At 39.6% G+C, this 13,280-nt stretch overlaps 1 protein-coding gene across 8 annotated transcripts in view; it reads left to right on the top strand.

The window, feature by feature from the left end:
- Positions 1-13,280, top strand: part of FRRS1 (ferric chelate reductase 1) — a 71,063-nt gene that overhangs the window by 20,962 nt on the left and 36,821 nt on the right. For all 8 annotated transcript variants that reach the window (XR_007723163.1, XR_007723167.1, XR_007723168.1 and 5 more), the window contains exons 2-6: positions 4,370-4,474; positions 4,613-4,808; positions 5,908-6,044; positions 11,329-11,423; positions 12,661-12,808. Coding sequence is in view for 5 of the 8 variants with exons in the window: in XM_050778573.1 (XP_050634530.1) it covers positions 4,613-4,808; positions 5,908-6,044; positions 11,329-11,423; positions 12,661-12,808 (576 nt within the window). In the remaining 3 variants the exon portion in view is untranslated. The remainder of the gene's footprint in view (positions 1-4,369; positions 4,475-4,612; positions 4,809-5,907; positions 6,045-11,328; positions 11,424-12,660; positions 12,809-13,280) is intronic.

Raw genomic sequence — 13,280 nt, 5'->3', positions numbered from 1 at the left:
AGATGAGGTCTCACCATGTTGCCCAGGCTGGTCTCGAACTCCTGAACTCAAGGGATCCTTCATCCCCAGCCTCTCAAAGTGTTGGGATAATAGGGGTGAGGTTCCCTTGAGCCCAGGGTTTGGAGGCCAGCCCCCTTGTCCTGTGCCTGGCTACAAATTGAAGGCTTGTGGCAACTCCTCGTTGAGCAAGTCTGTCGGCACCATTTTTCCAGCAGCACGTGCTCACTTTGTGTCTCTATGTCACATTTCGGTAAATTTCTATTTTGTTATTTATTATTTGTTATTTTTATTTTTAATTAAAAAATAGAGATGGGGATCTCATTATATTGCCCAGGCCGGTCTTGAACTACTGGGCTCAAGTGATCCTCCCAAAATGCTGGAATTACAGGTGTGAGCCACCACGCTTGGCCACACTTTTGTAAGTTTATAAACTTTTTCATTATCTGTTATGGTGATCTGTGATCAGTGATCTTTGATGTTTCTATTGTTTTGTAGAGACACAAACTGCACCCCTATAAGATGGCAAATTTAATTGATAACTGTGTGTCTTCCGACTGCTCTACCAACTGGCTATTCTTCAATCTCTCTCCTCCTCAGGCCTCCCTATTCCCTGAGGCACAACAATATTGAAATTGGGCCAATTAAGAACTCTATAGGCCGGGCGGGGTGGCTCACGCCTGTAATCCCAGCACTTTGGGAGGCCGAGGTGAGTGGATCACGAGGTCAGGAGATCGAGATCATCCTGGCTAACACGATGAAACCCTGTCTCTACTAAAAATACACAAAAATTAGCAGGGCGAGGTGGCAGGCGCCTGTAGTCCCAGACACTCGGGACGCTGAGGCAGGAGAATGGCATGAACCCGGGAGGCGGAGCTTGCAGTGAGCCGAAATGGCGCCACTGCACTCCAGCCTGGGCCACAGAGCCAGACTCTATCTCAGAAAACAAAACAAAAACAAAAACAAAAACAAAAAACCCTGTAATGGCCTGTCAGTATTCAAGTGAAAGGAAGAGTCATATGTCTTTCACTTTCAATCAAAAGCTGGAAATGATTAAGCTTAGTGAGGAAGGCATGTCAAAAGCCCAGACTGGCTGAAAATTAGGCCTCTTGTTCCAGTCAGCCAAGTTGTAAATGCAAACATAAAGTTCTTGAAGAAAATGGTTACTCCAGTGAACATACGAATGATAAGAAGGCAAAACAGCCTTATTGTTGATATGGAGAAAGTTTTAGTGGTCTGGATAGAAGAGCAAACCAATCACATTTCCTTAAGCCAAAGTCTAGTCCAGAGCAAGGTCCTACCTTTCTTTAATTCTATGAAGGCTGAGAGAGGTAGGTCCCTAAGAGAGAGGTCCCTGCTCTATCTCACCATCCCTTATATCTTGTCATTTATTTTGCTGATATAGAAGCATATGAAAATAAGCATACATAAGCATGTACAGAGAATTATAAGTATTATTATTTCAAACAAACTTTCATGTTAGATTAAGTGGAAGAAAAGCATTTTTACTTTACCTTGACTTATTTCTTCTCCAATGCTCTTCTTTCTTTATGTAGATCTGAATTTCTGACCTTTATTGTTTTCCTTTCCTCTTAAGAATTTCTTTTCACTTTTCTTGCAAGATAGGTCTTACTGGCAACACATTCCCTCAATTTTTGTTTGTCTGAGAAAGTCTTCATATTTCTTCTTCACTTTTGAGAGATAATTTCTTGGGGTATAGAAGTCTATACTTTTCTCTCAACACTTTAAATTTTCTCTCAACACTTTAAATATTTCACCCTACTCTCTTCTTGCTTGTGTGGTTTCTGAGCAAAAGTCAGATATAGTTCTTATCTTTGTTCCTATCTTTTTCCTCTGGCTTCTTTCAGGATTTGAAAAAAAACTTAGATTTCTGTAGTTTGAAAATGATATGCCATATTAATCAGGGTTTTCCAAAGTGACAGAATAAAATAAGATTTTATTTATATTTATTATAGATATTTATTATGGAAATTGACTTGTGATTCTGAAAGCCCACGAGTCTCAAAATCTGCTGTCTACAAGCTGGAGAACCAGGAAAGCTGCTGGGGTAGTTCAGTGTAAGCCCAAAGGCCTAAGAACCAGGTCAGCCCATAGTGTACCTCCTGGTCAGGTCTGAGGGCCTTGGGTTGGGGAAAGGATTGCTGGTGTAAGTCCTATGGTTTTAAGACCCCAGGACCAGGAGCCTTGATGTTTGAGTGCAAGAGGAGGGATATCTCAGATCAAGAAGAAAGAGTAATTCCCTCGTCCTCTGCTTTTTTATTCCATTTAGGCCCTCAGAGGATTAGATGATACCCACTTTGGTGAGGTGATCTTTGTTACCCAGTTTCCTGATTGAGATGCTAACTTCTTTCAGAAATACACTCATAGACACTCCAGTATTTTATCAGCTATTAGAACATCCCTCAGCCCAGTCAAGTTGACATATAAATTAACCATCATATATACCTAGATGTAGGATTTTTTTTTTTTTTTTTGTATTTATCCCACTTGGTATTGTGTGTCTGATAATAGTTTGGGGGAAATTCTCAGTCATTATTGTTTCAAATAATTCTCCTGTTTCCTTCCCTCTTCTCCTTCTGAAATTCCTATTCCATGTATGTTGTAGCTTTTGTAGTTCCACAGTTCTTGGATCTGTTCTCTTTTTTTCAGTCTTTTTTTTTTTCTTTTCAGTTTGGTATTTTTCTATTAAGATATCTTCAAGCTAAGAGATTCTTATCTCAGATATGTCCAGTCTACCCATAAGCCCATACTTCACTTCTTTTAAAGTGTTTTTGATCTCTAGCATTTCTTTTTGGTTCTGAGAATTTCCATCTCTGTGCATTTGTTCTTATGTACCATCTACTTTATCCATTAAAGCATTTAGTATCTTAATCATAATGTTTTAAATTCCTGGTCTAATAATTCCAACATCTCCATCATATCTAAGTCTGGTTCTGAGGCTTGCCCTGTTTCTTCAAATTGTGTTTTCTGACTTTCAGTATGCCTTGTAATTTGTTCTTAATAACTGGACATGATGCAGTGGGTAAAAGGAACTGCTGTAAATAGGCCTTTAATGATGTGGTGGTAAGGAGTGGGAGGAGGAGAACTGTTCTCTGTAGCCCCATGAATAGACCTCAGTCTTTTAGTGAGCTTATGCCCCTGAAGTGTGAACCTCACAACTGCTTCAAGGTTCTTCCCCCACTTAGGTGAAACAGGATGGCTAATGTGGGCAGGAATTGGGTATTTCCCCTCCTCCAGGTCATATAGACTCTGATAAAACCCCAGCAAGTTAGGCTGCAGTTAAATATTTGCTCCTGATTGACAGAACTAAAAACACAATAATTTTTTCTAGTGATTCTAAGGCTGCTATTATTTTTGTCTATGACCAGATATATGATATAGAAAACTCATTTTCTATAAATAACTGCCTCTTAGGCATTTCCCATCTTTAACCTGTCCATGGTGTTAACTTTATTTACTGCCATGCAACGTGTCACTGCTCATCACCTCCCCCCTTATTGAGTCCTGTGATTTGCAGGTTTTGAATACATGCATCAGGCAAAGTGGCTGATCTGGGCTACAAGAGGGTGGGACTGAGGTAAAGTAGCTGGTTTTCTATTATCCAGATGGTAAGAGGAAAATTGGAGCCGTGGGAGGGAAGAAGATTGTGTGGGCTGACAATTGTGTTTCTTAATTCAGAAGTATCTGGGCTACAGGTAGTAGAAATATTATCTCTACCAATTGGTTCTCTGTTATCCTCAGTTTTCAGTATTGCAAATTAAATTATCCATCCAGTCATCATGATCAGTTTAATAGGAAGTTGGGAAAAGTCTTATCATAGATTTATTCGGGTGATGATATTTAAATCCAGAAGAAACATTTCTTCTTTGTTCTTTAAGCTTTCTAGGATGAGGTGGAGTAAAACTTTTTGCTTTTATTGACTAGTTTATTATTTCCAATTGATAATAATGAAAGTTATTATTTATTATCGTCCTTGTCAGAGTTTGAGCTATATTTTCATTTTTATTTAAACAACATTGGGCCAGGCACAGTGTCTCGTGCCTGTAATCCCAGAACTTTCGGAGGCCAAGGTGGGAGGATCACCTAAGGTTAGGAGTTCGAGACCAGCTTGGTGTAATTCCGTCTCTACTAAAATTCAAAAATTAGCCAGGTGTGGTGGCGCATGCCTGTATTCCCAGCTACTAGGGAGGCTGAGGCAGGAGAATCACTTGAACCCGGAAGGTGGAGGTTGCAGTGAGCCAAGATCGCACCACTGCACTCCAGCTTGGGCAACAGAGCGAGATCTCTGTCTTAATTAAAAACAAAAAATAAAAAACATTGAAAAGAGGGTCTTTGTTTCCTTATTTTTCAGGTAAAGAAGTGGAAGATTAAACTATTTGCCCAAAGTCTCACAGTAATTTGGAGAGCTGAGATTGAAATTCAGGTGAAACTTGACATATCACTTTCTTTTTATCAGGTATGTTGAGAATATGCTTTGGTTTGCTGAACACAGAAAGCAAGTAGTTATCTAGAATTATAGTCCTGTGGTGTAAAAGCTTTTATATTTTACTTTAATTATATATGACAATAATGGGCTTTTAATCTTCTTTTTGAGATGGCAGTTTCTGGATTTACTCTTGGTACCTGCATACTTCTGTTGCACATTAGTTATGTGGCTAATTATCCCAATGGAAAAGTAACACAGTCATGCCATGGAATGATTCCTGAACATGGTCATAGTCCACAGTCTGTTCCTGTTCATGACATTTCCGTGAGTCAGATGACATTCAGATCAGGAGATCAGATTGAAGGTACCGGGCTGGGATTAACTGTTTACATTTTGGATTTCACTCTTTTACTGTTTATTGAATCTTTATTATTATTTGATTTTGACTATTTCATTTAAATCTGTTTTCTTTTGTAAGATACTATCATACTTCTTATTTTTGGTTCCAGATAACTATATTACTTAAGTAGTCTGTGTATTCCCCCTCCAGAACAGGCTTTAAAATAAGTTTTTGTCATTATTTACTGTTTTTATTAATTGTGCTATTACTTCAAGAGAAGAGAAAAATAAAGTTTATTTTATCTTGTTTAAAATATATAAACCCTTGTCCTTCTTAACATCATATAATTTTAAGAATAATTCTCTAATTTCTCTGGTAAAATGTAGGCTGATTATTAAAGATAAATCTGTAACAGCATTTTGCAAACTTTATTTTTTGCAGCTCCAGAAATGCAAAATGTTGATAGGTACTCTGTTACATAGAGAGTATATAGAAAAGTAAGTTTGGAATATTCTGTGTGATATATAATATACCTTAGAGTTCACACTGTACAGTAGGATATTAAATACCCTAAGAAATTTGCAGCAAAGAAACAAGTATTTACTTTCATCTAGTGTTTTTCTTTTTTTTTTAAATTCAGTAAGAATTTATTGAGTGTCACTATGAGCCAGACACTGTATTAAATACTGGAATTCAAAAGAAAACACCTCATGTTTTTTCCCCTAATGAGGTCAAGTAAACATTTTTTTTTAAACTTTTATTTTGGGTTCAGGGGTACATGTGCAGGTTTGTTTATAGGTAAATTCCATGTCACGAGGGTTTGGTGTACAGATTATTTCATCACTCGGGTGATAAGCATAGTACCCAATAGGTATAAACTAACTTAGCCTTATGGACTGCCCCTGGACCATCACCTGTTTTTCTTTTCTCTTTGCGGAATGGCTCACGGAGTGAACATCTTATAGAACACAGTTTAGAGCTTCTTTGCCTATAGGATGACTCTTTTCTCTCCAGGAGTAGTTTTGCATACATACACCTCATTCTAATTGTAATGTACGACCTCTAAACATTTTCTTTTTGATATTGCTAAGCTTTTTAACCAATCCTTTTGTCTTTTTCTCAGTTACTTTGTCAGGGCATCCATTTAAAGGCTTTCTCCTAGAAGCGCGTAATGCTGAGGATCTGAATGGCCCTCCTGTTGGCTCCTTCACGTTGATTGACAGTGAAGTGTCACAACTTTTGACTTGTGAAGATATACAGGTTTGTGTTTAGAGTTGATCCTTGAACAATGTAGAGGTTACAGGTGCTGACCCCACCCCTGGGGAAATTGGAATTCTGTGTATAACTTTTGACTCCCCACAAACTTAACTACAAATAGCCTATTGTTGACCAGAAGCCTTACTGATAACAAATAGTTGGTTAACACGTATTTTGTATTTATATGTGTTATACGCTGTATTCTTACAATAAAGTAAGCTAGACAAGAGAAAAATCTTATTAAGAAAATAAGAGAAAATATATTTACTATTCATTAAATGGAAGTGGATCATCATAAAGGTTTTTATTCTCATTGCCTTCATGTTGAATGGGCTGAAGAGGAGAAGGAAGAGGAGGGGCTGTTCTTGCTGTCTTGGGGTAGGTGGAGGAGGTGAAAGGGGAGGCAGGAGAGGCGCCACACTGGTGTAACTTTATGGAAATACATTGTAATTTCTGTCTGACTTGTTTTTTCATTTTCTTAAAAATGTTTCTATGTGGTACCAATTCTTCCCTGCTTTGCTTTAGTTTCAGTGCTATATCATAGGAGGGTCCATGTTGTAGAAGAAGGCAAAAGCAGTGTTGGATAATTTGAACCCTTCTGCCAGGTTGTCTAATGTCAGTTTGTTTTCTGGAACTGCTTCTTCTCCATAGTCCTCATTGTCATCTGGCACTGGTTTGGAAACACTCACCATCAAGTTGTCTTCTGTTAATTCTTCTGTTGTGGTGACTATTAGCTCTTGAATTTCTCGAAGATTCATATCTTGAAACCCTCCATCCCCCACCTTTTTTGCCATATCCACAGTCCCTTTTATGATTCCTTGATTGGCTCTGTAAATCTTTTAAAGTCATGCACAAAATCTTAATACAGTGTTTCTCCAGCAGGAATTTATTGTTTTAGGCTTGATGGCTCTCTTGGCTTTTTCTATAACAATGATAGTGTCTTCAATGGTGTAATCCTTCCCGACTTTCATGATGTTCTATCAGCATTCTCTTCCATAGCATTGACAATCCTTTCCATTGAGTACTGTGTGTAAAGAGCCTTAAATGTCCTTAAGACTTCCTGAGCTAGGGACTGAGTTAGAGACATTGTATTTGGAGGCAAGGAGGCCACTTCAGTGGCTTCGGTGATGAGCTCATGGGGTTCTGGGTAGCAGGGGCATTGTCTGATATTGTATTAGGCTGTTCCTGTGTTTCTAAAAGAAGTGTCTAAGACTAGGTAATTTAATAAGGAAAGAGACTTAATTGGCTCACTGTTCTGCAGGCTGTACAAGCATGGCACTGGCATCTGCTCAGCTTCTGGGGAGGCCTTAGGGAGGCCTCATGGCCTTTTACTCACAGCAGAAGCTGAAGCGGGAGCAGGCACTTCACATGGTGAAAGCAAGAGCAAGAGACAGAGCTGGTGGAGGTGGGGGGGAGATGCCATATCTTACAACAACCAGATCTTGCTCACTATCCTGAGGAACAGCATCAAGCCATGAGGAATCTGCTCTCCTGACCCAGACACCTCCCACCAGTTCCCACCTGCAACATTGGGGATTGCAATTTAACATGAGAGTTGGGTGGGGACAAATATCCAAACTATATCAAATATCAATAGAACCTTTATTTGTTTATTTATTTATTTATTTATGTAGTTAGAGGCAGAGTCTCGCTCTGTCATCTAGGCTGGAGTGCAGTGGCGCGATCTCAGCTCACTGCAGGCTTTGCCTCCTGGGTTCAAGTGATTCTCCTGCCTCAGCCTCCTGAGTAGCTGGGATTATAGGCACCCACCACCATGCATGGCTAATTTTTGTATTTTTGGTAGAAATGGGGTTTCATCATGTTGGCCAGGCTGGTCTTGAACTCCTGACTTCAAGTGATCCACCCGCCTCAGTCTCCCAAAGCACTGGGATTACATACATGACCCACCATGCCTGGCCAAAACAACCTTTAAAAGACAGTCTTTTACTGGCAAGGTGCTTCTTGTCTTCAGAGGTAAAACGTCCATGGAGCCAATCCAGACAGGTTTCTCATTGTCCAGTACTTCTTATAGTTACAACCAAAACACTGGCAGCTGATGTTTATCTTTTCCCTTCAAGGCTCGGGGATTAGCAGCTAGCAGCTTTATAGGTAAGAGCAGTCCTGATCATAAACTGACTGTATTTGTGCAAAACAGTAAAGATAGCCTGCTCCTTCTTGCCTTAAATCCTGGTGCTTGCTTCTCTTCTTTACTAATAAGTGCCCTTTGTGGCATTTATTTCCAAAATCGGGCACCTTTGTCTGCATTAAAAACCTGTTCAAGCAGATACACTTTCTCCTCAATGATTTTCTTTTTTTGAGATGGAGTCTTGCTCTGTCGCCCAGGCTGGAGTGTCGTGGCACGATCTGGGCTCACTGCAAGCTCCACCTCCTGGGTTTATGCCATTCTCCTGCTTCAGCCTCGAGTAGCTGGGACTACAGGTGCCCGCCACCATGCCCGACTAATTTTTTGTATTACTATTATTATTTTCGGACAGAGTGTCACTCTTGTTGCCCAGGCTGGAGTATAATGGTGGGATCTTGGCTTACTGCAAACTCCACTTACTGGGTTCAAGCGATTCTCCTGCCTCAGCCTCCTGAGTAGCTGGGATTACAGGCATGTGCCACCACGCCTGGCTAATTTTGTATTTGTAGTAGAGATGGGGTTTCTCCATGTTGACCAGTCTGGTCTTGAACTCCTGACTTCAGGTGATCCGCCCACTCGGTCTCCCAGAGTGCTGGGATTACAGGCATGAGCCACTGTGCCCGGCCTTTTGTATTTTTAGTAGAGATAGGGTTTCACCGTGTTAGCCAGGGTGGTATCATCAATGGTTTTCTTAATGATGCCTGGGAACTTGCCTGCTGCCTCTTGGTCAATAGAAGCTGCTTCTCTTGTTATCTTGACATTTTAAAGGCCAAACATTTTTTCTAAAATTATCAAACTATGCTTTGCTGGCATTAAATTCTCCAGCTTTAGACCCTTCACCTTCCTTTTGCTTTAAGTTGTCACATAATGACTTTGCTTTTTCTTGAATAATATTAGTCTATAAGTATCCCCTTCTTATAGCAATTCTTACACCTGCATAAAAGCTGCATTTCTGATATGAGATGAAAAGGTCTTTCACAAAAAGTGTGAGGTTTTTGCATCTGTTGGCATAGCTGCAGTGACAGCTTCACGAATTTTCTTTTCTTTTCTTTTTTTTTTTTGCAATGATTCTTATACTGGATTCATTTATCTTGATATGGCAGGCAACTGCAGCAGCAGACCTTAATCTACAGTATATATCAAGCAATTCAACTTTTTCTTGTAATGTCACAAGTTTTCTGTGCTTCTTGGGAACACTTACCGCATCACTAGTGGCACTTCATGTGGGTCCCATGGTGTTATTCAAGGTTTATAGTAGTGCACAAAACACAATAAAAGCTGGGTGCAGTGGCTCATACCTCTAATCTCAGCACTTTGGGAGGCTGAGGCTGGTGGATTGCTTGAGCTCAGGAGTTTGAGACCAGATTGGGAAACATGACGAAACCCTATCTCTATAAAAAAATACAAAAATTAGCTGGGCAAGGTGGCATGTGCTTGTAGTCCCAACTACCGTAATTTTACGCAGTTATGATTTAATACTGCAGTTTTACATTTGTTTGTATGTCTCTGGGCTATGAATGGCACATGTGCGGTCTGTTTGTGTATGTATGTTTTGATAAATTTTAACTTTTTTAATAGGTGTTTGTATATTTTATGGTAGTAAATGATAAAATAGACTAATACCTACATATTTTGCGCATTCAAGGCATACCTAACTTTTTAATTTTTTCAATATTTCTAGCCTATGCGGTTTGTCTGAGTTTTTTCAAATTGTTGAAAACCTCCAAACATTTTTCTAATATATTTATTGAAATAAGAATCTGCATATAAGTGGACCTATGCAGTTCAAACCTGTGTTGTTCAAGGGTCAACTGTAGCTTGAAATTGTTCTCTGTCAGTTTTTTGGGGGGTCTTTGCACTATAAGGTGGTGGTTGCAAGATAAATGACATTAACCATGTATTGTAAACATCTAAATAGATTCACAACGATCAGACTTTTTCCTTAATTTTACTTGCAATATGTTTTTACACATCAGCACTCTATAAAAGGTAAAGTAGTTTGAAGAATTTATAGCTTGTGATGTTTTATATTAATATTGGCTCTATTATATTAATTTTTGAAGGGTTTTAATATTGAAGACAGAGATCTAGAGTATGAAAGGAGTCTAATTTTTTTCATTCATTCATTCATTTATTTATTATACCAAAAATGGTCCTGAATGGGAGGGACAGGTGATGGACAAGACTTACTCTTGTTCCTTGAAGAACTCCTTACCTTACGTATAAGCACATCTATGAACATATAAGTAGAACTGTGTGATAACTCTGGTTAGAAGCATACACAGTGAGTGGGAAGCATAGCAGAGGGAGCCACACACAGGCTGGAAGGAACTGGGAGGGAGCTTCTTGGAGCAGGTGATCTTCAAGTGAGGCCTCAAAGAATGAGTAGGAGTTGGCCAGGTGCATGAAAGTGGGAAACAAGATTGTTCAAGAGAAAGAATTACTAAAATATCATGCTACGTATTTGAAGGCAGGAGGTTTTTCTCTTTCAATGAATCTTCTGTATTCTATTTGCTTCTATTAATGGAAGAGATATAAATTTATAATGTACATGAAACAGTGAGCAAGCTCTATCTAGTGTTAACGTACCCAGTGTTCACAACTCTCTTCAGTTCTTAGATTTCTGTTGACTCTCATTTATTCACAGAGCCAGCTGCTAATATATTGTCAACCAATCAACATTTCATTTATGGAGTGCCTGAATCCTTCTTTTTCTTTTTTTTGAGACGGAGTCTCGCTGTGTCACCCAGGCTGGAGTGCAGTGGTGCGATCTCTGCTCACCGCAAGCTCTGCCTCCCGGGTTCACACCATTCTCCTACCTCAGCCTCCCGAGTAGCTGGGACTACAAGCACCCACCACCATGCCTGGCTAATTTTTTGTATGTTTAGTAGAGATGGGGTTTCATCGTGTTAGCCAGGATGGTCTCGATCTACTGACCTCGTGATCCGCCCGCCTCAGCCTCCCAAAGTGCTGGGATTACAGGGGTGAGCCACCGCACCCGGCCAAGTCCTTCTTCTAAATAAAATAGTCCTCACCAGAATGCTTATGTCATGCAACGATAAATTACTTTGCAAAATGATAGAAATTCTAGCCATGCTGAGCTATTGAGTGACTGAATGGTAGCTCTTTTCCTTTTTATTTCAGGGATCAGCTGTGAGTCACAGAAGTGCATCTAAAAAAACAGAAGTTAAAGTCTACTGGAATGCTCCAAGCAGTGCTCCAAATCACACACAGTTTCTGTGAGTATAAGAGTTTATAATTCTGGGCAAGTCATGGTGGCTTCTGCCTATAATCGCAGCACTTTGGGAGGCCAAGGCAGTGGATCACTTGAGCCCCGGGCTTTGAGACTGGCCTGGGCAACGTGGTGAAACCCCATCTCTTAAAAAAAAAAAAAAAAAAAGAGTTTACAACTCTGTAACTATTAGTATAACTGAAACCATAATTAGTATGTATCATTTTCTGTACCTATTGGACATTCACCCATGTAGGAGAGTTTTGGTATAGTAATAACACCACCTTCCTGATGTAGGAGTTTGTTTTGCTTTTTACCAGTGTATACTTAGCACCTAGCACAGGACCTGGCACCAAATAGGCACTTAATAGACATTTGTTGAGTGAATGAAATCGTGCAAGGCCTTAATCCTAACAAGAGCTATCAATTAATACTTGAGTCTTTATGTTATATAACACTACTATTAGACTTGCTCCTGTATTAGCATGAGAATACAAATGGAAGTCCTGAAATTTGGATGACTCTTTTGCAGTGTTACAACTTGCAGATTAGACTCTCAGAAAAGACTGCGTGCCTCTCAGAGTTATGAAACTCAGTAGAATTAAAACAGTACTTCTTCCTTATCCTACATACAAGGGGAAATGGAATGTTATAATGCCTTGTAATGATTCCTGAGTGGTGATATGGACATATATTTTAAGAGAAGGATTGCTATCGTGACATATCTGTTTTCTTCACTTTGTGCATAGGTCCCCAACACACAGTAGCACAACTCTGCCCCGGTATGTTAGGTGGAATGTGAAAAAGGGGATGTGACCCCAGTGAAAGCTGATGGTTACCGATGCAGCCTCTGTTACAGCTTCTTGCTGTAGTTGCTTGCTACACATGCCCTTTGGAAGAATTGAATACTGCACTCTGAAATGAGTAGTAATATGTTCTTCATATGCCAGGAAATAGAAATCTGTGCAGTTTTGTCCCTGGGTCTGACATCATGGCTATTGGAATATGCCCCCAAAACAGACAAGTAAGAAAAGAGGGACAGAGGGAGAGAAAGCAATACAAATTCATCAAGTGATGGGGTGGAGGAGAGTGGTTAAAGATTTGCCTCAGACAAAATTAATAGTCCTGTTAGGTAGTAAGTCATGTTTTTCTAGTTTAGTCTCTCTTTTTTTTTCCTTTAATGTTTTGATCTGATTGTGACAGGACACAATGAGGGTTCTAATCTCACTGGTATTGCATTTCAGAGTCACAGTTGTTGAGAAGTACAAAATCTACTGGGTGAAGATTCCTGGTCCTATAATTTCACAACCAAACGCATTTCCTTTCACAACACCTAAAGCTACAATAGTACCTTTGCCAACATTACCTCCAGCTTCCCACTTAACCAAACCAGTAAGTAACAATTTTATTTTCTCTGTAGAGATGGGGTTTCACCATGTTGCCCAGGCCAGTCTCGAACTCCTGAACTCAAGTGATGCTCCTACCTTGGAGTCACAAGGTGTTTAGGATTACAGGTGTGAGCCACTGTGCCCAGCTTAAGTAACATTTTTTATAGCTTCATTAAATGCAATCTAAATAATATGTAGCCAAATATAATGTCCATATGTTATAAAATACAGAAGAGAAGGTAAACAAAATAAGACATTACATAGGAGTAAAGTGCTGTACTTAGTTTTCTCTATGTGAGCAAAGAGGTAAATTTGTGGTTGGAAATTGTGGTTCTGTGTACTTTGTGTGGTGAAGTGCGCAGAGAAGAAGCTGTGCTGCATAGTGGTAGCATGTTTTTGGGTCCTCTGTAGGAATCTGAAGGAAGCCTTCATTGCAACCTTATGACTTATAGGTTAGAATGAAAGGAAAGCAAGAC

The sequence above is a fragment of the Macaca thibetana genome, chromosome 1 (genome assembly GCF_024542745.1).
Source record: "Macaca thibetana thibetana isolate TM-01 chromosome 1, ASM2454274v1, whole genome shotgun sequence".
Lineage (NCBI taxonomy): Eukaryota > Metazoa > Chordata > Mammalia > Primates > Cercopithecidae > Macaca > Macaca thibetana.
The sequence above is the reverse complement of the archived record's forward strand: the minus strand, read 5'-3'. Positions and strand labels throughout refer to the sequence as shown.